General features: G+C 35.7%; 5 protein-coding genes across 8 annotated transcripts in view; 2 read left to right on the top strand and 3 right to left on the bottom strand.

The window, feature by feature from the left end:
* The first annotated feature begins 4230 nt into the window (after positions 1-4230).
* Positions 4231-6104, top strand: LOC132192693 (prostaglandin E synthase 3). Of its 2 annotated transcripts, none has more exons than XM_059612774.1 (4): positions 4231-4294; positions 4842-5028; positions 5092-5280; positions 5596-6104. In XM_059612774.1, the coding sequence occupies exons 1-4, from the start codon at positions 4281-4283 to the stop codon at positions 5722-5724; spliced, it is 519 nt and encodes a 172-aa protein (XP_059468757.1). In that variant the 5' UTR covers positions 4231-4280; the 3' UTR covers positions 5725-6104. The 2 variants fall into 2 exon arrangements, with proteins under 2 accessions (XP_059468757.1, XP_059468756.1); XM_059612773.1 differs by lacking the exon at positions 4231-4294 and adding an exon at positions 4511-4731.
* A 31-nt stretch (positions 6105-6135) lies between these two features.
* Positions 6136-10511, bottom strand: LOC132192692 (E3 ubiquitin-protein ligase MIB2-like). The gene is made up of 15 exons (XM_059612772.1): positions 10305-10511; positions 9813-10066; positions 9584-9752; positions 9396-9505; positions 9152-9337; positions 8936-9093; positions 8504-8879; positions 8352-8443; positions 8146-8294; positions 7777-8091; positions 7525-7717; positions 7322-7477; positions 7063-7265; positions 6752-6993; positions 6136-6691 (listed from the first exon to the last, which is right to left on the bottom strand). Exons 2-15 carry the CDS (start codon positions 10042-10044, stop codon positions 6462-6464), a joined length of 2811 nt encoding a protein of 936 aa, XP_059468755.1. The 5' UTR covers positions 10045-10066; positions 10305-10511; the 3' UTR covers positions 6136-6461.
* A 276-nt stretch (positions 10512-10787) lies between these two features.
* LOC132205659 (6-phosphogluconate dehydrogenase, decarboxylating) lies at positions 10788-16040 on the bottom strand. Its single transcript, XM_059634887.1, has 7 exons — positions 15857-16040; positions 14756-14976; positions 12416-12660; positions 12068-12244; positions 11692-12012; positions 11269-11625; positions 10788-11210 (listed from the first exon to the last, which is right to left on the bottom strand). The coding sequence occupies exons 1-7, from the start codon at positions 15868-15870 to the stop codon at positions 11091-11093; spliced, it is 1455 nt and encodes a 484-aa protein (XP_059490870.1). The 5' UTR covers positions 15871-16040; the 3' UTR covers positions 10788-11090.
* An 89-nt stretch (positions 16041-16129) lies between these two features.
* Positions 16130-25311, top strand: part of LOC132205658 (pleckstrin homology domain-containing family G member 5-like) — a 71306-nt gene continuing 62124 nt past the window's right edge. Inside the window, exon 1 of the mRNA XM_059634884.1 lies at positions 16130-16195. The gene's annotated coding sequence lies outside the window, so the exon portion shown is untranslated. The remainder of the gene's footprint in view (positions 16196-25311) is intronic.
* On the bottom strand, positions 17375-21927 carry LOC132192466 (uncharacterized). 3 transcript variants are annotated; one of them, XM_059612443.1, is made up of 8 exons: positions 21848-21927; positions 20603-20765; positions 20006-20126; positions 19734-19895; positions 18846-19079; positions 18303-18434; positions 17634-17806; positions 17375-17570 (listed from the first exon to the last, which is right to left on the bottom strand). In XM_059612443.1, the coding sequence occupies exons 2-8, from the start codon at positions 20740-20742 to the stop codon at positions 17468-17470; spliced, it is 1065 nt and encodes a 354-aa protein (XP_059468426.1). In that variant the 5' UTR covers positions 20743-20765; positions 21848-21927; the 3' UTR covers positions 17375-17467. The 3 variants fall into 3 exon arrangements, with proteins under 3 accessions (XP_059468426.1, XP_059468425.1, XP_059468427.1); XM_059612442.1 differs by lacking the exon at positions 21848-21927 and adding an exon at positions 21564-21644; XM_059612444.1 differs by lacking the exon at positions 21848-21927 and adding an exon at positions 21223-21480.

Genomic DNA, 25311 nt, shown 5'->3' with positions numbered 1-25311 from the left:
TGAAGTTTTTTCGTTTCAATTTCTCATATTTTATACAATATTATCTTGACGTGCAGAGAGTCGAGAAGTGCAATCAACCCGCGATTTTTTTTCTTCAGCAACAAGGAAAACAACAGTATAATACGAGTGCAAATCGAGTTGTACAAACCCGTCGAGAAAGCAAATAAAGCGCGCAAAATCAACGATCCGAAACCCGCAAAACGCGAGATGCTCTTCTGGAAATTCGCCTCTACTGTCTCGGTCGAATGCAAATAAGCAGCCGATGTACAAAATCAGACCGCAGATCCGAACGGAATCAATTTATAAGTACGGTGTGGTCACAGAAGCGTGAGATCGAGGAGGTCTTGTTTTGGTCGAAGAGAGAGGCTGCCGTTGTATATAAATAAAATAAATATACTTAATTGATTAAAAAGCGGCAGCACCATCAGAGATGCTCCACAGCGGCGCGCCAGCAGCAATTAAAATTCCAATCTCACCGCCAAAATTAATGCGTGCGACGAATCGATAAAAAAAAATAGCCTGTTCACCAAACGAAACTGCGAGATGCATAATTATCTAAGGTAGAGAAGTAAAATTGTATAAATCGCCAAATTAAAAATAATTTGTGAAAAAAAAATAAGGTTTTAATCAGCTAGTTTCAGTTCAAAAATAGCAATTTTCCTAATTTTATGTTTATATTTTATTTTTTTGGTGTGTGATATTATAAGAGGCTTATATTTTTGGTAAATAAAGTAAAAGTTCAAATTTAAAAGTAGAATTTGGCACTTTATTTGACTAGGCCGCTTCATAAAATTGAATATTAAAAAATTTGATCATTAATTAAAGTAAAAATACATTAAATTAAAAAATTTCAAAACAAACAAAGAAGTATGCACTTAATTTTTGTTTACATTTTTTTCTTTTCAAATAAAATTTTATTCTTTATAGCAAGGGGTCATTCAACTTGACAACCCCAATAGAATCGAGAGTCAAACACACAAGAATAACCGCATTCACTTAAGTTTATAGACCTGACACAAAACAGAAGCCCCCCAGATGCATTCTCGTGTGAGTGTGGCGATTCTCTGGCCTGTATATTTTTATAACCTAAACAATGCAGTCGCATAAAAAATTTATTTAGAAAAAGTTTTGACCCAAAAGTGAGTCCTGCCAGCTCGTGCAACACGCCGACGGGCGATAAGCAAACAAATGCAGCGCGAGGGAGACCTACTTTAAAAATCGGCGTAAGGATAAAGAGGAAATGACGACCGTGCATATTATAACATGCCATATGACAATCTCCTTTGGTATAACAGTGCCGTTGCGAATTCGAAGCCAACGGCCATATCTGAATAAGAGAGCGAGCGGCACCGATTCATTTCGCGGCGTCATTGTTTTGAGTGACACTCTTAATTTTTTTTTATTTCATTAAAAGATTTCGTTATTACACTGACTGAGGATGATTATGCATTATTAAGTTTAATCGCGTGAGAAATTTCTGGTGGAAAACAACGAAATGTGACCTTGAGAGTTATTGCTGCGGTATGTCGCAAAAAGACAAAAAGTTTGTTTGTGTCTTCCGATATAATTTTAGGTTTAAAATATTTGATAAATTTTCACGAATGCAGTTTTTTTGCGAAATTTTGAACATTTAAAGGAATTAAAACTTTTAAAATCTTATTAAAATAATTATCATTATATAATTTTCTAAAATCAAATATGAATTAAAAATTTTGACTTGATTTGAGAAGAATATAAACAATAATGATAAATTCTTTTATACTATTGCTCTATAGAAAATTTGAAGATAATATTTTAGAAACGTTTTTACATTTATTTATTTTAATAATCTGTTCAATTAGCCTTGCTTGGTAAATCGATCGGTTCGGAAAATGTGTTACAAAAATTTTGTTATCTATCATTTGTTGCAGAAACATTGAAAATACAGATATAAAATAAAATAAAGTAAAACTTACGGCGAAGCTGTCTTTGAATAAAGTTGCCATCTTTTTCTTTGCAAATTATTCTTCCTCCCTCTTTGAATGTGCCTGTCACTCGAAGATCGCTCTTTTCCCAAAAAGAAAAATTTGAGTGTTCTCACATTCCACAAATGCTGGCCCTCGAAACTGTGCTGGTGAATTCAATGTGGGAACCCCCACAGGTGGTTTTTGAAGTGATTTTTTCGGAGAAAGAAAAATTCGCGAGGGCTATTTGCGTCACACTGCCGCGGAGTGGCGAGTAAAAAATACGAATATCGCGCGGCTCCAGATGGAGGCTGCGGAGAATGTGTTGAAGGAGAGCGACTTCGGAGACCAACTTGCTCCCCACGTGCCTGCTAATCAGCAACTGAACAAGAAACAACGCCGTCCGTCCATCGCGCGAACTTGTATGTTTTGACTATCCCCACTCGCTCAAGCATGCATGCTGCGCGTTTGCCGATCAATGTAATTTATTGATCATAGAAATATTTGAAAATGAGAACTAGCATTTAAACAAAAAGTTGTTAAAGAAAATAATCAAAACCCAATTTAATTAATGCTGTATAATGGAATGGATTTTTAATTAAATATTTTTGGTTTCAATCATTTCTGGTTACTTTTTCAAGCAACCGAAAAAGTGATTTTAAATCTTATTGTATAAGATAACAATGATCTTTCTAAATTGAACAAGAACAAGAAAGGATAAATAATAATTATAATCTGCTAAAATTTAAATTTTTGTTGTTTTTAATTGGCAACTAACATCGTTGCTAAAATTTTTCCTCCTGAAATGATTTTAAATAGAAAAATTATCAAATTATTATGAGCAAAACCGGATGCCGCAAAATTGATTAGTTTAATCCACCAAAAAGGATTATGCATAAAAATAAAAATAAATTTGCTATAAAAAGTTTATATTTTGTAGAACTTTGAAATAGAAAAAAAAATGGAAAATTATTCTGTGAAAAAAATTGGAAGCTCTAAATTTTTATTTATTAAAAAATAATAAAATACTCGGAGTGTATCCTGAAAAAAATTAAATTAAATTGATAATGCCATTATTGAGTTTATTGTAACAGTAACAATAAAAAGTCATAGTCTTTTGTGGCTTGTAAAAAAATTTGACTCCAGCAATGTTTCAGTTCTTCTCAAGATTTTCAGCTCTGTCCTTCACCTAGCGACCAGTGCAAGGGCAAGAAGGTTGGCAGTCACCAGTTTTGCAATCGGGTAGACAGGGTCCGGGTCCTAGGACGGTGACCAGCATATAGCCTGGCAACATCACAAAGTGATCACACTTTATTAAAATTAGAGAAGAAAATTATATATCAATATAAGGCAAGATCGCTTCGAACAAGATGACATTATTGAAACAAACCTTGTCCTGGATGTTCTGAAAATCGGTGGTGGCACGCTTGACGATGGCGTTAGCAGCAACGGGTTGAAATAATTCCGCAGCAGGGGCGGCCAGGGTCAGGGAGGCCATCAGGAGGCCAACAAACACAGAGATGAAGTTCATTTCTCGTTTGGTTTCTTGTCTTGCTGGAACTAATGTGATGTGATTTAATTGACAGGCTTTTATTGAACTTTCTGCGATGATAAAAAAAATTGTTTGTCAAAACTTTGAAATAATCGCACAATCGCGTCTGCGTGCATAACATCATTTTTTTTATTCATCACATAAAATAATATTTATAGCACAACAGAGAAATATAATTATATCTGTATTGTAAAATTAAGCACTGCACCTGCAAATAACAAGGTGGTAATATCTTTGCAAACACGAAGTTTGCTTATAAATAAAACGTGCTGCTGAATGTCTGACAATGAATTATGAAGGATGATATAAGAAATCCTGCGCTGCTGATTTTGCCATCGCCCTTAAACAACATTGAGTTTTTGTATTTCAGTAGAGACTAAGTTCGTGCATCACAGCATCAGAAAATAATAATTTTATTTTGTCGTCTAATGTCTCTAAGTCGGTACTAGAAAAACAAATTAATTGGTTAAAAAAAAAAATTAACAACCGTAATGAGTGCTTTTAACAATTTGAATAAAGAAACATCAAAAATAAAAAGTAATGTATCTTATCTGACGGCAAAAATCTTAATTTTATCCCATTTGTTGTGTGATATTCGCAGCGGAATTTTATATAGATTTATTTTAATGTCTTTTACGTAATTGCCACTCTTTATTATTATTTTCTGCCATACAACGCTAGGCGGCAAGATTTTGGCGCCACGAAGGCGTGGCTCGCGATCGTCACTTGTTTTTTTGTTAGGACTCGTGAGCTTGAGAATCATTTTTCGGCACCTAACCACAGCAATGGCTGGAGATCAGTAAGTTTTGCAACTTTTCTCTCATTAACTCAAGCCGGAAGTGTTGTTTTCTGATATAAAAATATTTGCTGCGTCGTCGGGCCAAAATTTCAGCAGATTTGGCTCGAATGTCACTCAAAATCGGGCACGAAAAGTGTGGACCATGTGAGGCCGCCATCTTTGAACCCAAGTTTAATACACATTTTCGGCGTGCTAGAAGCATCGATTTTTGCCGGATTTTCTAGAAACTTCACGAGTTTAGTGCATTTGCGCCGACTAGCCTGTTCTGAAGCATTAAATTCCGGGTCTGCTTTAGTTTTGAGCAAGTATTGGTCTGAGAAAGTGACATTTTTATCTCGCCGGCATTCAAATTCTTGATCGAAATCACTTCTGGCTTGATTCGCGCACTCACTCTTTGCAAACACAACAATGGTTCAAAGTAAAGACCAGAGCCAGTTGTAAGTGGAATTTATCTGCGTTTTCTTTGGCTACAATCAACGTGATTGAAAACATGTTATTGATTAACATGAATAATATTTTTATTAAATTATTTTCTTCCAAATTTTAGGGCAACTCCTCCTATGGTTACATGGGCACAGAGACAAGGTGTGGTGTTCCTCACAATCTGCCTTGAAGACTGCAGTGACCCTGAAGTTAAGATAGAGCCCAATTCAGTTCACTTCAAAGGTGTGGGGGGCACGGAAAAGAAACCACACGAAGTCACCATTAACCTTTTCAAAGAAGTAGATCCAGAGGCAAGTCGTTCTCCGTCGTGATGAAAATAAAAGTATTGATTTATCGATTTTGTTTCTCAACAGAAATCAGCATCTTTCCCTAGAGGCAGAAACATCGAGATTGTATTGAAGAAGAAACAAGATGGTCCCTACTGGCCGCAGCTGACCAAGGAGAAACAGAAATTCCACTGGCTCAAAGTGGATTTCAACAAATGGAAAGATGAGGATGACAGCGACGAGGAAGGGGCTGGACAAAACCAAGACCTTGATGATGTAATATTTTTTGTCTATATTCCAAAGCAATTATTCAAATTTAGAACCATTCAGAATTTCTTTACTGCCATTTTAAATTTTGGAAGCTTTCAGCAGCATTTTATTATTTTTATAATTTCCAGTCAGACTATGCATGATTTCTATTTTTAGTATGATTTAAATCAGACGTACAAGCAAATTAATTCAATTAAAGTTGTAACCTTTTATGATTGATCACATAATAATATTTTTAGTTGGAATTTCTAAAATTTTCATCTTTTCAATTGTTTCGAGATTGAAATTTCTTATTAAATAAATGTATATTATTGTTTTCAGATCATGAGACAGATAGGCGGACTTGGTGGTGGTCAGGGTGGTGAAATGGATAAGCCCAGCTTTGACGACCTGGACGCTGAAGAAGATTCGGACGATGAAGGCATGCCCGACTTGGAGGCAACCGAATAAATTGTGACCCATTGTACCATCATACCATGTGCCGAGAGCAATATATTTATTGAAATGGACACGGTGGCAAGAGAATATTCGCGAGTGCTGGTCCGCAACGTTGCTACACATTGAAAATATCTGTCCTTCTATCATTTCTGTTTTGTTCATCCAACTTGTACACTCCACGTAAAATTAATTTTAAACAACGATCCCCTCAGCCAGAAGAGCGTGCGTGTTTTTTTTAAGCTCCGTTGATTTTTAGCTGCTGCTCTCGAAATTCGGATTATTTTCCTATCGGCTGATTCAATTTGAGGATTTTGTAGTGATTACAAACTTTGCTGTGCACAACCCATGGCAGAATCTTGATGAATAAATTTGATGAAACTTGGTAAATGATATTTGACGAATTTTCATTCAAGCTCAATCACAACCATTTTATTAGTGCCCTTGGGCAGTTTATTGTTTGCGCACAATTAAGTAACTTGGTTGCAGTAATCTCGTAGCAATTCAAACTAAGCAATGTTTGAGGAACACATAAACACGTTCATCACACTAAAATAACTAAGTATATGCAAGTAAGGCAAGGGTGCATAAAGACATGAAATTAAACACTTCAATTTAGTATAATACATGACAAACAATGCAAATGACTATGGGGTGCAAATACAGCAATTTTGAGCCATCGTTATGGCATGATAAAACATCTTTACTTTTAATTTGAACAAGACAAGTAAAATCACTTTTATCGAGATATTCTAAAAAATATTGATTTTGTTGGTGATAGTTTTTCGGCACATGTGACACACTTTGAGAGGCTGAGCGCACGTGTCGCAGGCACTGTGTCCACAAAGGAAGACAACATTCCGTGGACGTTCCATACAAATGGAACAGCAGTTTGCCTCCTCAATCTCGGCGATTTTGCTCTCCAGCACTCGAAGTTTGTCTGTGCTGGATTGAACTTCATTTTTATTTGTTACAATTCCAGCTGAAATAATATTTAATAATTATTAATAACCTTTATGAAACGTAAATTGATATTTCCTACCTTTTGTGACTAGGCAGGATATCGGAATGTGGCAGAATAGGCATTTTTTCATTCTGCCAGCACAATCCTCGCAAACGACTACATCTCCACAAGGCTCAAATCTGACATTCTGATCTTGCTCTGAGCAAACTGAGCATTCTAGAAGATTCATAGGTGGTACTGGTTTCGAAGTGGAGGGTGTGATGATTTCTTGGCTTTTTTCAGAGCCTTCAGAAACAGTGTCTTCAGAGGATTTATAAGGTCTGAAATAGGGACAAAAATTAACATTAACCATACATAGAGGGCATAAAGCATAGCTTATTATATCATACTTAGTTGTCTTTGCCGAGTGCAATTTTATCAAGTACAATATTTTGGGGAAGAGTTTGGCTAGTTGGTTTGCAAGATTCATAGCAGTCTCTTTTCGATTATTAGAAATGTTAAGATCGGTGTCCATGAAGATTAGATAGCTGACGACAGCTAAGCCGGCACAGCCATATTGGTCTCCAAATTCATCCACGTTTGTGTTTTTAAACTGAAAATTAAATTATTTTCTAACTATCCAAAAAAAGTGCACATTTTCATTGTTACTTCTTCAAGGAATTTGCAGTTGCTTTCATTAACTTGGTGATCAGGTTTGCTGCATGATTTTATCAGTGCAATATGCAGCGGGGTATCACCATTGTCATCCTGGAGATTTGGATTAGCTCCCATTTCAAGCAGCTGCTCAACTTCTCCTGCCTCACCCTGAAATAAATTATGTTAAAAGGCCTGATGGATCGAAAGTATTTTACCTGGTTTATTGTCAAATGCAGTGGAGTCTGCTTTCGATTATTGCAAACATTGACATCTGCATTACCCTCCGTCAAAAGTGCAACCACCACAGCAAAGTGACCATTAAGAGCAGCCAAGTGCAGCGGAGTAAAACCGTCGTCTTTCTTGACATTGACCATTAGCGGCCCAACTTCGATCAATCTTTTCACAGCGCTGGAAGTTATGTTTATAATTAATTTACGTATTAGCTAATAAATCATCTTAAATATTACTATTCATTCCCCTTTAAGGCAGCGTGCTGCAAGGCATTAAATCCTCTTTTATTACGCAGCATCAAATCGAGGTTCGGCGATTGAAGTAGAAGGTCCAGGATGTCATCATACCCCTTGCCGACAGCATCATGCACAGGTGTGTCTCCAAAGCAGTCTTGGGCATTGACGTTGGCGTTAAATGACAAGAGGATTTTGACGCACTCAATGTTGTTTTTGATTACAGAAACGTGCAGGGCAGTGGTTTGCTGCTTTTTGCTTGGGAAATCCACTGAAGCTCCTCTTGATACAAGATATTTTAACATTTCCGCCTTTTGACTAAAAATTGAATTTTTAGAATTTGGATGAGCTTTGAATAAATTAACGAAGTACCCAAAAGCTGCATAGTGAAGAGCAGAGTCTCCTTCATCATCAACCTCATCTAAGGAAGCATTAGCATCCAGCAAAATGGATGCAATTTCAAGTTTCCCTTCATGAGCTGCTATTTGAAGTAAAGTTTTGCCTGAACTTTTCATATCGACCTACAAATAAATTTTCATAATAGACATAAATGAAAACAAGAATAATAAAAAAGTTACATTATTAGGATGTGTTACGACAAAGCTTTTTATCAATTCTCTCCTTCCAGTAGCACTAGCAAGTTCCAACTCTCCAAACATTGCTGTTAGGTCTAATAAATTGAAAATTTATAGTCAAAGAGAAGAAAATGTTAAACTGATTTTATTCTTACTTTTGATATCTTCACTCAATTTATTCCTCTTCTCAGGTGTGACTGAAATAGGCTCTACACTCAGAGGGTTTAGCGTCCAAACTGGTTGGCCTTTGACTGCCACTCTGATGTCACCGTCAGAGTAAACCTCCTGCACCTGTCCGAGCTTCCCTAATATTCCTCTCATCGCATCAACCCAGTCGCCGTGACCTTCTTGATTAGCCTTGACAGTCTCCAAATTATCACTGACTCTGACAAGTTCGTCGACGAGGAAGGCTCGGACTTTGGTCAACACTCCTGGGTGGAAAGTCCAACGCTGATTGCTGCTATTGTTGTACTGGACCCTGATGTCTCCTCGGTCTGTCACACGGTGCACCACACCAACCTTTCCAATAAACTGCAAAAATATCTCCATTTAATTTTTTTGAATCTGAAACTGGTTCCGAATTTTACTTCAGTCATCCTGGAGTTCCAACCTCCGTGGCCTATTTGCATTCTTTGCAACTCCTCAACAGACACTAGTACTTTGACTTTGTCTCCGACATTTAAAACAGGTCGATGCTTAGGAGAATTAAAGTTCCTTTGAGGTTTGTCATTTTCAGCATTGAAACCTTTGGAAATTGATAAATTAATTATTAAATTTTAACTTATGATGATAAAATTTCAAACCTAAAATTGGCAAATGATCAATATAGCACAATCCTCCCGAACCAGCAACTTCGGTTTTGAGATCAACTTGTCCCTTGTGGCCAACTCGATAGACATTCACTGTGCCCGACAGCCACTTGATGCTCGCCACTGACCTACAAGTTTCCTTGTGCCAGTTTTGGATGTCAACAACCTCTCCGATTTGACCTTTAAAAAATAAACAAATAAGGAAAAAGTTCCACTGTGGAAAGTTTTGTGCTACTACCGAAGTCTTGATTTCCCCAATTCCAGTCATGGCCTCGGGAGACTTTAGCTCCAATAAAAATTCCCTTCAGTTCAACAGATCTGCTGTTTATTCTTGGTGCTACTTCAATTCTACAAGAAATAATAATAATAATAAAGTATTATAATTAAATTAAATCATTATAAAACATTGAATTAAGATGATTTTACCCTTGAGAATTGTCAAGTTCGTATCTCAAAAACATGTGATCCAGTTCATGTTTATTTGTCATGTAACAAGGAGAGCAAAGATCATAGTCATGGCACTGTCGGCACTGCCACCGGACTCCAAAAATTGGCTTTCGGCATTCATTGCATAAGAGATCAATATGCTTCACTCCTAATTGAAAAATAAAAAGTCGGTTTCATGCAATTTCTGGCAATATAAATTTGTACATACCTGCTGGAGCAGTGTCATATACCCTTAGATCAAAGGCATTCTGGTACCCAGCTCTGTAGTTGGAACGGTAGCCGTGGTCCCAGAGCACAACGACGGTGCCTTCGAGAGTGCTTCCAGCATTTGGGCCAGCACGTCCAACCTCCACGACTGTCCCGACGTGGCCTAGACCATTGTCTTGGTCATTCCATCGCCAGTCTGGTCCACGAATCACTCGAGTACCGATTGCCAGCATCTTTTTTAAATAAATATGATTTCTGGTGAAGACATAAATTTAATTAGAGAAGGAAAACTTAAGTCAAAAGAGCTTGCCATCAAAATTAAATTATATATTAAATAAGCAATGACAATTTGTTTTGCCAATTATTTATTCATCGTTCATTTTAACATTTTCTGCGTCTTTGCCTTGAATTTAGTTAGCAGGTTCGTGAACTGCAGCACCACACTTCCTTGTTGTCAGGCGCAAAAAAAGAACATAAACATTGCGACACTCACTTTCCCCGGCCGTCTGGTGCCCTTCCGAGGCGCTAAATTTCCCGGCCGAGACGTTCTCACAGTCGGCCCATTTTGCGCTAGTCTTGCTGTGTGTCCAAAGTCCCTCTTCCTTCAAGAATTGAGGCTAAAATTTAAATTTATCCGGCTGCAATCTCTCTTCAATAGTCAGAGGCAGCCATAGTTTTCGTTGTTCGTTTTCTTTTTTGCATACCACCCTCACCTCTTCTCCCACCAATCAGGTTGCTTGACCGCATCGCTATATTATGGCGGGAAATCCTGAGTTTGAAGAAATAATGTATGAGTTGGATCAGAATAGATCATTTTTCTATATTTTTGGTTTTTTATCAGGTTTTTATCTTTAAAATTAATATTTTATTCTCGCAATGAAAATAAACACAAAAATTTTCATTCACCTCTTGTTGGCTCTATTGCAATTTTTTTAAACTTTAATTTTTTTATATACATGCAATGAAACACGATGAATTTTTTTGATGGGGTACTGCAAATCAATTTATTGTATTTTTTAACACCTATAAACAAAATAATAAACAAGGTGAAATAACAAAGATTTTTAACAAATTTTTATAATTTAAGGAAAAGAAAATAATTTGATCTATATTGAAATTAAAAGTAGACAACAATTTAATTATTGCATCCCCAAAGCCTCAATCAGCAACAAGATTAGGAAAGTGGAATGTTTTTTGTGATGTAATAGTAGAAAAATACAAATTAAAATGCTATCATTGTGACACTTCTTTGAACATTCAAAATCTGACGATGAGTGTTTCAGGCAAGATATGTGCTGGCCGAGACATTGCCACCATGTCCTGTCCAGTTGGTGTGGACGAACTTGCCGGGCTGGCTGAGCAACTCATAGGTGTGAGCACCAAAATAGTCTCTTTGAGCCTGAAATAGAATGATTATTTTTTTAATTAAAACTAAATTGATCGAGATAACCACTGACCTGAATGAGATTGGCAGGGAGGCGTTCAGAACGGTATCCGTCGTAGAAGGCAAGAGCAGTGCTGAATGCAGGAGTGGGCACTCCGAGAGTGGCACCAGCGGCCACCACAGTGCGCCAAGAGTCCTGGCAGTTGTGGATGGCGTCGGAGAAGAACTTGTCCAACAGCAGATTGGAAAGTTTGGGGTTCTTGTCAAAGGCAGCCTTGATGTTTCCGAGGAAGATACTACGAATGATGCATCCGCCGCGCCACATCAGGGCGATACCTCCGTAGTTCAGGTTCCATTTGTAGACACTCGCAGCTTCTCTCATCAACATAAAACCTTGGGCGTAGGAAATGATCTTGGATGCGTAGAGAGCCTGGAATTGAAAAAAGTATAAATAAATTCTTGTATTTATTTGAAAAATTAAATTTGTAATGATTACCTTCCTAATGTGTTCAATGAACTCTTTCTTGTCACCCTTGTACTCAGAGGTGGCTGGTCCTTTGAGCACCTTGCTGGCCTGGACACGTTCTTCTTTCAACGAGGATAGGCATCGAGCAAAGACGGACTCGCCAATCAGAGTGACTGGCATTCCGTACTCTAAGGCAGCAATGGCTGTCCACTTGCCAGTTCCCTTTTGTCCGGCAGAGTCTCGGATTTGCTCGACCAGGTAGGAGCCGTCCTTGTCCTGGTACTTGAGGATGTCCCTGGTGATTTCAATCAAAAAGGAGTCCAGCTCACCCTTGTTCCAATCGTCCAAAACCTAGAGATTTGATAAAAAAAAAAAAAATTGTGGAAAAACCAAAGCTTTGAATTACCTTGCTCATTTCCTCGTGAGACAGTTTCAAGGTGTCCCTCATTAGATGATAGGCCTCTCCAATCAACTGCATGTCTCCGTACTCGATACCATTGTGCACCATTTTGACAAAGTGTCCAGCACCTTCTTCACCCACCCAGTCACAGCAAGGCTCCCCATTTGCTTTGGCAGAAATTAACTGAAAAAAATAAAAATTAAGAAATTGTTAGAGATAAGAAGAGAGAATAAAAATTAGCAGATTTGGAATTTTAAAGTTATTAGATTTGAACATTTTATTTATTTTACTTTAGAATTTTCTCTACTTCAGTCTTCAGTTCTTCCAAATTTAATAAAATGTAAAATTAATTACCTGGAAAATATCCTTGATGTGAGGCCAAGCCTTGGGATTGCCACCTGGCATGAGGGACGGTCCATACCTGGCGCCTTCCTCACCTCCAGACACTCCTGAACCAACAAAGTACAGGCCCTGCTTGTCAAGTTCCTCGACTCTGCGCTTTGTGTCCTGGTACTCGGAATTTCCTCCGTCGATGATGATGTCGCCCTTCTCCAGTAGAGGCACCAACTGTTTGATGAAGTCGTCCACGGCTTGCCCGGCTGCAATAAAAAGTCTCAATCAGTAAAAAAAGCAATAAAAATCTTATCTGGGAATTATGATATAATTTTGCCACAAGAAGTGGTTTGTCGTGAGAGTGAAAACTAATAATCGCCAGCAGGCTGAAAGCAAGCCAGGCCGCTTCAAACTATTGCACAAAACTCCTCCGCAGAAAATAAGTGAGATTGAATTTTCATGCTGGCCGATGGGATACATCTGAACCATTGAGGTATCATTAAAAAATTCTCTTGCACGCAAAATAAAAAATGAGTAAAGGAAGCACAGCCTCAAGAGCACCTTTTTGCGCCTGTTTCACTTTAATTTCAAAAAACACTATTGATCAATGTTTCATCAAAACAGCAGCCAAATTTTTATTAGGGCTATAAAAATTTTATTTCTTTTTTATAAGAATCTGCCACTTAAACATTTAATTTGCACAATTAAAAATAGCAAGAAATTAAAAATTTAAAAACAGTCTGGAACAGTCAGAGAATCTTTTCATCTTTTAATCTGCATACAGAAAAGAAAGACAGAATTTAAAAATAGCGATTTTTCAATCTTTTTCATCATAATTCAGTTTTGCAATATTATTTTTATAGTTATTTATATCGGAGAATCCAATCTTCATCGTCTTGTTTTGAATTGGAAGAAAACGCAATGACCATTGATTGTGGGAAAATTATGGTGTATTGGGAAAGGAGATCCATACACAGATTTTCGTCTCAAAAGAACACCTGAGCGAGATTACGAGGCAATTGCTGAACTCAAATAACCCCACTGAATTTAAATGAAACTGGAGAGAAAGCGGCTGCGCCTGTTCTCTGCTGCTAATCATGCGGCAATTTTAACACAAAAGACCTGTGGCTTGGTTTTGCTCCGCAAACACAATCTTGTTTGCCGAAACGACTGATTTATGAATGAGTGATTGGCCGCAAATCGATTCACCTTCGCCAGCGTGTAATGAGAGAGAAAGAACGAAAATGAACCGCGGTTGCGTCATTGCTTGTTTCAAAACAATCATTAAAATCGATATTTATGCATTTCAAAATTTAATTTGGCGTCAACAGACTCGTATTATTTACTTTTTATTTCATAAAGAAAAAAATAGAGTGTGTGGTAGTAAATTTAATTTAAGTTTACGAACCAATTAAATTATCCAGTCGCCGCGGGCAAAAATTTGACCTTTCTCGTGATCGCGTATTTAAAAAAAAAATCAAGCCAGGTGTACGGACTGACCAGGTGTACGGACTGACCAGGTGTGCAAAGCAACCAGATAAATTGCTTGTGAGCGATTAAGCTTTCAATTTTGTATCTTTATTTTCTCACGTTTTACCATAGTTAATGATAAATTCAAAATCTAGAGCAGCACGACTTTAATACCATTGCACGTTTTTATTATTACATTCTCAATCGCGTGACAACTATAATTATTCTGGTTCGACACTCTCAAAGCTGCGCACTATTTTTTTTTTGGCACAAAATCGCATGAAAAGTAATTTCTTTCATTTTAATTGCTATTTTTGCGATTTTCAGCTGTAATCTTTATCCAATTTTTATCTCTGTTAGAAAATGAGTTACTTGGTTGGATGCATCTGCAAAGTGCGTGACCCATAGAGCCTTGAAATAAATAATTTACAATTGAAATCAAAAGTGCAAAATACCAAACACGCCAAACTAACACTATAAAAGCTGCATAATTATATATGTACATTTTGAACACAAAAAAATATAAAAAAATTTGGTTATAAGAAAAAATATCCACAATTTTGCATTAAACAGAAATAACATGATACCTAGAATTAATGAAAATTCAATAAATCAAGTAAAAATATTAATGCTAAAAATAATTTTTCCCAGATACTTTTTTAAAATCAATTACTTTCAAATTACTTTTCACATCTTGTTAAACTGCAAAATTAAAACATTTTTACAGTTTTTTACATAAATTCATCAAAAGGAGACAAATCAGCAGAGTATTTGTGCAGCGGCTGCGCAATTCAAACAATGCAACTTGAAATTTCTAGCAAGAGAAATTCTACAAATTCCACGCCAGTGTGTGACATAATAATTTTAGGCATTTGGGGAATTTTTTCTCACCTTTGACGAGCATCATGACTCGGCGCGGCGACTTGAGTTTGCCGACCATCTCTTGCAGACTTTTGGCCCCGATGACCTTGGTGCCCTTGGCTTCGTTGGCCAAGAACTGATCCACCTTCTCGGTGGTGCGATTGTACGCGCACACGACAAAGCCGTGGTCATTCATGTTCAGGATCAGATTCTGGCCCATCACAGCCAGGCCGATCAGCGCAATGTCTGCCCTGGAATGCCAATTGAACATTTTTTATAACTATTCAAATGCCTATCAATAAAAATTTTCAGATAAAATAAAAATGAATTATAATAATATAGTTGAAAATATGTTTGGAAAAAACATATTATTACAATCAAAGATGGTTAAATTCGTTTTATTTAATGATAAAAAATTTGAAAACAATTTTTTTTTATGATATTAATAAAAATGAAACATTTTTTAAAGAAAATTATTACAAGTCTAGTGATAATTATTGCATTGGAAAATTTTTATTGTTTTGAAGTAAAAAATTAATATAATAAAATTTTGAACAAATCTTTTTTATCCACTTTTTTTTAGCCTGTTTTTTTTCCAAAAATATTTCTAGAAATTAAATCTTTTCAAAATTTTTATATTACATTGCTTTCCGCCTTTCAAGGTCTACCGTGATAAAAAAAAGCAATAAAAAGTGACTATTCGTGATGAGTAGCAACTTTTGCAGAATCACAATGACTGAGCATGAACAATATCACTGAGCGAGAAATTATTCTTCTCTTTGCTTCAGTAACACAACTGAAATTTTTCAAGGTTAAAACAAAGTTCAAATAGAAAATTATCTTGAAAGAAAAAAAATCAGATGGAAACCGAGGAAAAATCAACTATATTTTGTATATTTTAAACGGAAGGAGGCGTGGTTTTAATTATCAATTTACTTTAATCAAACATTTTTTATACTCTGAATTAAAAAAAATTGGTTCATGATTATTAAAATTTATAGACAAATTAAATGCGAAACTTAAGTGAATTGTAATTATTTGATCGCAAAAAATTAAAAAATACGAAATAAAAACGAGTATTAACAATTAATCGGTTTCAGGAGAAAGTCAACAAAACGTTTTGGTTCTCACTTGGGTTCAGCCATGGTTTGCAGGAAAATTCCTCGTCTCGGGCAAATTCGGACAGACTTCTGGACAAATCGTAACAAGCCTCTGCTCGCAACGACAGCCACTTCGGTAAAGGAAAGATTGCGAGTCGAGTTGGATCAGAATTTTATTTCGCACAGCCCCACTCGAACTCCGAAAATCTGTCTCGTCTCGCCCCACCTGCTTGCTTTCGGCCAGCTGGAGGAAAAAAAAAACAATAATAATTTTGTCTTCATCTTCACCGCCAGTTCACCGCGATGTGCGACGGTGAGTTTTCATCTCGTCGCCGACGACTCTGGAATTTCGAGTTTTCCGCAGGCTAAGGTAAGCTTTTGGCCTTTTTTAGTGGTTATTACGTTAGAAAGTTTCGTTTGAACCTAAAAATTGCGACGTTTCTGTCCGTTTTTGGCGAATTTCAAGCGAATCTGAAGAAATGCCGGTACCGGTTTGCTTAAGGAGTTTCTTTGCATCGAATGAATCGCGAGATACTAGGCGCGTACGGCATCTGTAGTCCAACTTGCTAAACTGCATTCTTTGATTTTGGATATAATAAACCTTATAATTAGTGCTAACAATTTATGTCTAGAAAATTTCACAAAATTAAAAAAAAAATTAATTTTAATGACCCCAAAACCATCATAAAAATTGTGTACCTTCGTCGAAAAAATTCATTTTTTTTTCATTTTTTTTCTTTCTAAATTTATTATTATTACAATTTTAAAATTTTGATTTAATGCTAATAAGATCGCTATTAAAACAATTTAAGTTAATTTAAGCAATGTTCGTGATCTGGTATTTATATCATGACCTAGATATCTTTATTATATTCTGGATTAAAAATTAAAATTATAAGGAATATTTTAACGTTTTACAATTTGTTATATTATTTGAGAATTTCTTTCGCTTAAAAATAACTACATTTATTTCTATTCAAATAAAAAAGTTGAAGAATAACAAACAATGAATATCAGTCTGGGCATAAAAACAATTTAAAAATAATTAACGTCGCCAGCAACTCATTAAATATGTAAGCATTTTCCAAGTTTTTTTATTCATTCGTCTTTTGAAACTTAATTGTCGGTCAAGGCGAAGGGAATTAATTTTTTACAGAGAGTGTGCTCTTGGCGTCTGGGCACTGCTTCGGCAGTCTCTTGTAAATTTTGGTGTGGGGCCAATTAAATTACGGCTACTGCTGCTGCGGACTGTGTGAACCGTGTTTAACGTTTGCCACTGTCTGAGTATGTAGTACTTACAGCGTACCAAGAGTAATGAGACGGGCGAGGGGAAGTGTAAGTACCTCGAGGGGAAAAAGTAATTGCGCACCTCCTGCTCCCGCTGCTGCCTTGGTAGCGTTCATACTCTCTGGGTAGGCAACACATTTTATATACAATCTCGATCGCCAGCCTCTTGCGATGAAATTATTTAAAATTTTATCGGCGCAAATCAGGTCAATATTTTATCATCTAAAATGGGAGAAATTCTAAAGGAATAAAAAAACTCAAATAAGAATTTATAATTCAATTTAATAAAAAACATATTTTTTAATTGAAAATACTCATTTGCAGAATTAAGTTAACTGCAAATATTTTACATGAATCAGATTTTGATTTTGCCCTCTTCGACGAGTTTTTCGTACGCTGCTCTGTATCGACTCACTTCGACACCTTCCCAATGCTTTTTTGTCAACCCGGCAAAGCATCTGCAAATCCAGAAAAAAACAAATAATTTATTTTTTTAAATTAAAATTAAAATTGATACAAACTTTTCTTTTATCTCATTCAGGACTTTTTCCTCACTCTCGGTCAAGCCGTTCAGACAAACATCTAAATTGTCCTCGAGCACTTTTGAGCAGTTTATTCCCAGCAAATGGGTGGCCGGGCCTTGAACTGACAATGAATGAAACGCCGCCAGTCGTCCAAGCTCAACTCCTTGACTCTAGAATTTTATATTAATTTAAAATATTGATAGTTTATATATTCGGGATTAATTAAATGGAGCAAAATTAGTTTGAAAATCATTTCAAATTTTCAAAATTAGATTTTATTTTCTTCCAAATAGAAATAAATAAATTTATCTTTTACTAAATCTCATAAAAATCGTTAGCAAAATACAAAATCAGAAATCAGAATATAATTATCTAGTATTCAATCAATGAAGTCTGAAAAATTATCATATAAGATTTATCTTGTATATTTTTAATCCAATGGGAACGAAAAAAGCATTGCGGAATATCAGCATAGAGATTTGAATTCAAAAGCGTCTGATAAAAAACCGCTATCTGATGATGCTCATTCACCACATGTTTTGCAAAAGTCGCAATTTTCCATATTTTTTTGCCTCATTCCTCTCTCTTTTGTGAGTGTGATTATTGGCGTTTTTAAATGGCGAGCGCGCAGTGGAAGCGACGGAGTGAATAAAGTGAATAGAATACCTTGCACATCTCTGCAGCTTTTGAGCACGCGTCCTTAATTTCCTGGTGGGCCGGGTGCCAGGGGAAAGGCCCTTTGTTGGTCAGCATGCTCATGCTCGTGCCTGCCGCGGAAATGATGCCCATTTTACGACCCTGCACACACAAATATAAAAATACACATGTGAGAAAATATCGTAACCTCAAAAAATTGAAAAATTTGTTTTATTATTGATTAAAAAGTTTAATTTTTGTTCAGGAATTAGTGAAATGTGACAGATTTTCTTTTTATTTGTATTAAAAATATAAATTAAAGGCTGACAACATTAGAAAAAGAAACTTAATATTTTATCTCGATGAGTTCCTAATTTCATTGACTAACACACAAAAAACTTGAATAAGTTGTGGAATTAAATTAAACCTCAAAGTTTGCAAATGTTCAGGTCTAAACTCATCTAAACTTTTAAACCATTAATAAAATTGATGAACTATAATTTGAATATCATTTCTATATTGTTATTATTAAATTATTCTGGAAAATCACATATTTTTTTTTGCATTTTCTACCTGGAAAAAAGGCAAAAAACCAAGGAGCGTGTCATCGTGAAGGGTGGAGCGGGCATAGCAAAGGACACAGTCGATCTTGTTCTGGCTGCGTTCAATGGCCTCTTTCAACACGCTAATGGGGTATCCGGTAACCCCGATGAACCTTGCCTTTCCAGCTTTTACGCTGTCCACCAGGGCTGGAATGGTCTCGTTGACCACAATGTCGAGATTAGGTGCAAATTCAATGTCGTGGGCCTGTAACATTTGAAAATTTAAGAAAAACTATAGCAATTTTAAAATTTTCTGAAATTATTACATGTTATAATATCAAAAGCTGATTTCAAGTTGATTACTGTTGAAATTTAAAAATAATCTTAAAAACTTTTTTCATAAACAAAAATTAAGGAGTTCAATCAAATTAAAATTTAATACCTTTTTTGACGTCAAATGTGTTGATTGATTGAAATAAATGACACAAAATTATATTATATTTTACATCGAACTTCGAAACACCCGAATGGCATTATCAGAACATTTTTTGAAAAAGTAAAATTAAAAGAAAATTACCTAAATTTTATCTTAAATATTATATAATAATGCTCGTGCATTTTTCTCGGTATTTCATAATTGCGTCAAATGCAGATTTGTATGTATTCGCAACAAAATCCAATTGGAATCGATCCAAATCAGCGTCTTTGTGCAAATATTTACTGCTTTAACATGAGAGCAATTAGCCCAGGCAACAGAACATACAAACAACTAGACTTTCCTGGTGCTATTTTTTCATTTAAAAGCACCAGACAATGAAAAAGCTGTCTCAATCCCACATTCATTGGAAGGCCGGAAAATAGTCTGGCGCGACACGTGTAATGCATTTCACAAAAAAATTACCAGACCACTCAGACTAACCTGGATGACATCCACATATTCAAGTCCTAGCAGTTGAAGACTCTCGTCGACGCTCTCTAATGTCCTTTTGTAGGAAAAGTCGAAACCAGTTGCCACGTCGGCTGAAAATCTGCCCACCTTGGTGCCAATGTAATAGGCTTGTCTAGGGACGCCTTTCAGTGCCTGCGTATCAAAATAAGGAAAAAATATCAATTAATTTTTGTATTTATAATGGAAAAAAATTATTCCAGCGTTTTTTTGCATTAATCATACAGAATGCAATCAAGCCTCACCTTTCCAAGAATTCTTTCCGAGCTCCTGTCCTTGCCATAATAAGCCGCCGTGTCAATGTAATTTATCCCTCTTTTTATTGCCTGGCGCACGACGCTAATTGCCTCCTCTTCATCAAATGATCTGCTCATACAAAACATCATTATTTCTCACATTTCATTTACGTTTGCAGTTCCCTAGTAACTAGTCAGCTTTTGATGTAGCATTTTGCACTTTGATGTAAACAGCTAAATGGGAAAAAGCTTGGTATCTGCTGTATTTTTTTTTTTTGTTAATTAAAAACTTTTATATTGGAGGGGTTTATATAACTTTATTAAAACTAGATTTTTCATTAATTTATTTATTTTGTTTAAAATCTCGAAAAAAAAATGCAATACATAATTGAATGATGAGTTTAACGTTTACATCATACCGAATAAAAATATATGGTAAAAACTTAAAAGAAATCCAAGTTATTTTTTTTTCAATTATGAATAATTATTTATGCAAATTAACATAAGTTTAGAAATGAGATGAAGTAACAAATTTAAGCTATGAATTGGTTTTTTAAGAGTTAATTGTGAGTAATAGGTTTATTTATTTATTTTGACTATACGTACTCGTAAAAGTTTGCAAGTCCGCCGCCACCGAATCCAAGGTGCGAGACTAGTAAACCTGTTTCGCCCAAGGGATTGTATTTCATCTTTGTCACGGCATCCAAGTCGTGAAATCCCTCAACAAATGTGCTTGGAAGAGTCATGTTTGCTGTTCGAACTCAAAATTCTACAAAACAAAGGCAACCGTGAGGCTGTAAATATATACTCAATTTTATTTATTATAAATTTAAAATGTAACATCTTGATCAACAACAATCAACAATATAATCCTATATTTTTAAAATATTCAGATACATAGTTTGAAAAATCTTAAAACCTAAATTTGGGGAAAATTAAACTAAAATTTAAATTGAAAACTGAATTATAAACTGGGATTGGTTTAAATTTGAATTTGAAATAAACAAGCGTATTACATTAAAATTTTTTCAGCTTTAAATTAAACAATTTTTTCCTTCCATCATTTTACTTCTGAAAAATTAATTAATTAGTCCGTCTTTCATATTTTTCCATCATCCCCTACGGCGGTGCTTTGTTAGTGACACGGCACGGGCTAGCAGCTATTACACACAATTCCTTCCATTTAGTTTTTTTTAACGCGCATTACGTTCCAGCGGAGCACATACCTATTTATCGCGCGACAATAAAACGCCGCCAGCAACCTTTATATTTTTACTCCGAGTCAAGCATGTATGTATGTGCAGAGGCGTGTTGCTGGACGTGTGCACCAACTACTCTCTATATTATTTTCTCCTTCCTCTGCTGTTCTCATGCGATAAAAAATTCTACGGTCCAACATCACACAATCGATTTTGTCCCTCCGGCCGGCCGGTCGGCGATCAAGCGCGAGTTTTTATTATTTCCTACGCTCTACTTCGTGCCCGGTCAGAGAGGAAAAAGTTAATTTTTTCAACCCCCGATGCAATTTATGGATGTTTTTTCAATACCAGAGATAAAATGCACTCACCACCAAAAGCCACCAAAAATGCTGTTATCAAAAGCACTGTCACAATATTTTGATCATGGATTTTGCTCCTCATTTGTTTGGCTGATAATTTCGAGGGAAAATTTAAAAGTTTAAAGGATGTTAAAAAATTTGATGCGATTTAAAAGAAATTAAAAACTTAATATTGATTTATAGGTACATCCTACATCCAAAATATAATAAAACTCCCTTGCATTAAAAAAAGGTTTTATATTTTGAGAATTATCACAAATTAAAAAAAAATATGGTAATATAAAAATACTCACTCACAGTTGTAGTCCTATAAGATATATACGACTTAAAATTTTTAGAGTGTTGTGAGTGTTGTACCCTTAATATGTAATGTGTTTCAAGTACAGAGGGATTACGTGGCCCAGTCGTGGTTTTAGAGTTTATCAACTTCTTGAATTGATAAAGATTCTGCAACAAAAACAGGATGACTGATGATTATTAAATATAGGTGCGTTATTGACTCAAGATATGAGCACAAAAATAGTTTTAAAAAAAATTGAAAATTTTGCAGATATATATACAAGATAGCTTTGTCATTAATTAAATTAGTTTTATTTTTTCAATTGAACTTTTGTAATTTAATTAATGAAACTTTTGACATTTTTCAAATTTAAATACAAAATTTTGTGTCTCACTAGCAGCATAAACCGCAACCGTATAAATTAATCTCTCTCTTTTTCTGCGGTTTTCTCAATGTCGCCGTTTATCAGGCAGTGCCGCTCGTTAGAGTGATGGCTGCAAATTGAAATGTCGGTGGGCTTTTTACGACCGCACAGAAATCAGAGAGTATCTTTGGCACGTACATACATAAAAGCAAAGGGCGCGCCTCCTTTTCATCATCAAAATTTCGTTAGGCCCTCTAATTGTGTGGCAAGGGCGATTTTGATCTGCTCACTTACGTCAGCGCTGGCGATTTCGTGCAGCCGCGAGCTTTCTCCGCATTTCGCCCTGTCATTACACCCTAGGCAGAGGCCAAATGCAGCCCGCATGCAATGTCAATAATTTTATTCGTGATTTGCGCCGAGAAATTGCTTCGAGAGGCCAAATAGTCCCCCAGGGCGTTACCTCAAGGAGTTATTCATGTACAAGAATTCTGCTTCCTCCCATAAATACATTTTACAGGCTGTTTTATTTTATTTATTGTTGGCCTTGACATATTGAAAATGCGTTTAAAATTAATAACATAAATTAAAATGTGGGAAGAAAAATTATAATGTTGAAATTTTTTCTTTAAATCCAGCTAATGAGCATTTTGAATTTAAAATATATCTTATTTTATCTGGTATCCTCCCATTTTCCTTCTTTTTAATTTATATATTTTCCATTTATTTTATTTACACTAAAAGTTTTACTCACAATTATTGTAACAAATAGCACTGTAGAGATTCGAATTTTGAAGTTCCTTGGAATTTTAGTTTTTTTTCTTTTTCATCAATTATCGCTTGGGTAGAAATGTCAGAATTATACTTCTATGCTCTAATTGTTTCATATATAATATTAATATACAATAGGAAATCATTTTACGTTAGCATTTAATGTTAATCCCCATTTCATTGGAGATTTTTTATTTAATTAAAATTTCTTTTTAATGAACACGCAAAAATCCTACCTTGTCTTTTTCCTAAAATCAAAGTGTCGTTGCTTAAGGACTCTTTGTTGACAAAATCATATCTTTGAGGACTACTTATTGACATAGTCAAATCAAGTCTTTACAACAATTGACAACAATGGTGATTAAAATTTCGAAAAATTGCAAAAAACCTTTTTATATTGTTGTGAGGACTTGATTTGACTATATCAATAAGAAATCCTTAAAAAAATGAAAAATGGTGACTAAAATTTCCAAATTGTTTTCCAATAATGGCCTAAAATGGCTCCTATTGTCATAAAGACTTGTTTAGACTGTGCAAATAAGAAGTCCTTAATTGAACACAATTATTTTAATTTGAACTTTTTTTTTGGAAAAATTGTTCAAAGCAAAATTTTCCAAGGCGTGAATTAATTTCGCATCGTCGAAAATTTTGTATTTGTGAAATTTTCCAGCGCAAAATTTATTGCGCGAATTCATAAGATCTCTTCAGAACGAATGCTGAATAAGAGCGGAAAAGTGCAAACAAAAAATCCCCCAGTAAATTTCCATCCCTCTCTCCTCGTGTTTTTCTCTTTGAAAAAAGGCACAGCGTGGCGTGATGAAGTGCGAAAACAGAGCGCTCAATTTGCACACAAGAGAAAATTACGGTGTCTCTTTCGCGCGCGCTAGCGACACTGCTTTTGATTACTTTTTTGCACCAACACACGGGTGGAAAAGAGCAGAAATTTTCCCTGAACACGTTTTGATTCTGGGCGAAATGAAGAAAAACTGCCTGGGCAGTCGGCCCTCAAAAGGAGGCAGCCTAAGAAGTGAAAATTTGCATAACAAGGAGACACACACACACCTCTTCTGTCTCGCCAGCAGCGTGAAAAACGACGTGCGTCCAAAGCACCCGCGCTTGCTGCTCTGAATTATAATTATTGTCGGAGTGGGTATGAGAGAGCGACGAGGAAAAAATGTGTCAAATGAGCGTGGAATTTTTAAATGTCAACAGAAACTCCGCCGAGAGAAATTCTGAAAGCTCATTTATATTACTCCTGATTCCAGCACCATGTTTTCGTCCTCTTCATTTTTACAAAAATATTAATTTACATTTTAACAAAGTTCAACTAAATTATTTGCATAAAAGAACTTAATTATGCAGGAATGAATTTTTATAAACAATACGACGAGCGGGTTGCATACCTCCTTCATCCGCAGGCGCTTCCTGTTGATAAAGTTTGAAGCTTCTCTCTGGCTCAACTTTTTCCTATATAATTTCAGTATATTTCACGGAGTCCCGCAATAGGGCCGAAAAGAACAAGGCCGAAAACGGCTGAGCGGAACAAGGCCGAAAAGGAATAGGGCCGAAAGGAACAAGGCCGAAAGCTGAAAAATAACCGATAACCGCGAGCGCGTCTCAGCGAGAATCCTTTTGCACGCCAATACCAAAATCCTTGATGATGAGGCCGTTTCACATTGGAAAATAGATGAAAATTTAGAAATTGATTTTGCAATAGACATGGCCAAAAATCTCAATTTTAGGCGAGACACATAATCACAAAACAAGATAAAGATAAATTGATCTCTTGTTCAGTTGTTATATAAAACTTCTTAATCTTTTCCCATATAAGATCAATGTAAATTTTTTATGTCGACTGACGTATTGGTTTTATTTTTTCAATAATATCTTAATTGGGGTGATATAAACGTGAGTTAGTGAAACTTTTATCAATTAATTTTGTGAAAAAATACATTTTAGAAAATTACCATAGCAAGAAACTATGTTAAATTTAAAAAATTCCTCCCTATCACAAATTAAATATTTTAGATTATTCTTACTTTGACTTAAAAGTACGGCGATAAAAAAATTTGTGTGTCCCGAGACGTCCCGTTTCTTGTAGGGATGGAGGGTTGACATAACACTGTAATCGCGGTGATTTCCTAAAAACCGGTTTTTCCTATTTTGTCTGCACCGGTATTTCGGCCTTGTTCCTTTTCGTCCCTATTCCTTTTCGGCCTTGTTCCGATCAGCCGTTTTCGGCCTTGTTCTTTTCGGCCCTATTCCGGCACTCCTATTTCACTTCCATATTTTTGGAGTGTCGGAATTGTCAAGTATGATAAATAACCATATAAATTCTTGTTATA

This window comes from Neocloeon triangulifer, unplaced genomic scaffold (genome assembly GCF_031216515.1).
Source record: "Neocloeon triangulifer isolate White Clay Creek 2 clone unplaced genomic scaffold, ASM3121651v1 ptg000003l, whole genome shotgun sequence".
Taxonomy (NCBI): domain Eukaryota; kingdom Metazoa; phylum Arthropoda; class Insecta; order Ephemeroptera; family Baetidae; genus Neocloeon; species Neocloeon triangulifer.
Note: the sequence above shows the minus strand (reverse complement) of the source record. Positions and strands in the feature narration are given on the sequence as shown.

What these genes read in the sequence shown, in the direction of transcription:
- LOC132192693 (XM_059612773.1), top strand. Translation starts at nt 4,703, where the DNA reads ATGGTTCAAAGTAAAGACCAGAGCCAGTT. An exon ending in AGTAAAGACCAGAGCCAGTT is followed by an intron (nt 4,732 to 4,841) that starts GTAAGTGGAATT and finishes TCCAAATTTTAG; the next exon opens with GGCAACTCCTCCTATGGTTA. An exon ending in TCAAAGAAGTAGATCCAGAG is followed by an intron (nt 5,029 to 5,091) that starts GCAAGTCGTTCT and finishes GTTTCTCAACAG; the next exon opens with AAATCAGCATCTTTCCCTAG.
- LOC132192692 (XM_059612772.1), bottom strand. Translation starts at nt 10,044, where the DNA reads ATGCTGGCAATCGGTACTCGAGTGATTCGTGGACCAGACTGGCGATGG. An exon ending in TGATCATTTGCCAATTTTAG is followed by an intron (nt 9,094 to 9,151) that starts GTTTGAAATTTT and finishes CAATTTCCAAAG; the next exon opens with GTTTCAATGCTGAAAATGAC. An exon ending in CTTCACTATGCAGCTTTTGG is followed by an intron (nt 8,092 to 8,145) that starts GTACTTCGTTAA and finishes TTCAATTTTTAG; the next exon opens with TCAAAAGGCGGAAATGTTAA.
- LOC132205659 (XM_059634887.1), bottom strand. An exon ending in AGTCATGATGCTCGTCAAAG is followed by an intron (nt 12,661 to 14,755) that starts GTGAGAAAAAAT and finishes TTTTTATTGCAG; the next exon opens with CCGGGCAAGCCGTGGACGAC. An exon ending in CTCACGAGGAAATGAGCAAG is followed by an intron (nt 12,013 to 12,067) that starts GTAATTCAAAGC and finishes TCAAATCTCTAG; the next exon opens with GTTTTGGACGATTGGAACAA.
- LOC132192466 (XM_059612443.1), bottom strand. Translation starts at nt 20,742, where the DNA reads ATGACTCTTCCAAGCACATTTGTTGAGGGATTTCACGACTTGGATGCC. An exon ending in GGACTTGCAAACTTTTACGA is followed by an intron (nt 20,127 to 20,602) that starts GTACGTATAGTC and finishes TTGTATGAGCAG; the next exon opens with ATCATTTGATGAAGAGGAGG. An exon ending in CGGAAAGAATTCTTGGAAAG is followed by an intron (nt 19,896 to 20,005) that starts GTGAGGCTTGAT and finishes TTTGATACGCAG; the next exon opens with GCACTGAAAGGCGTCCCTAG.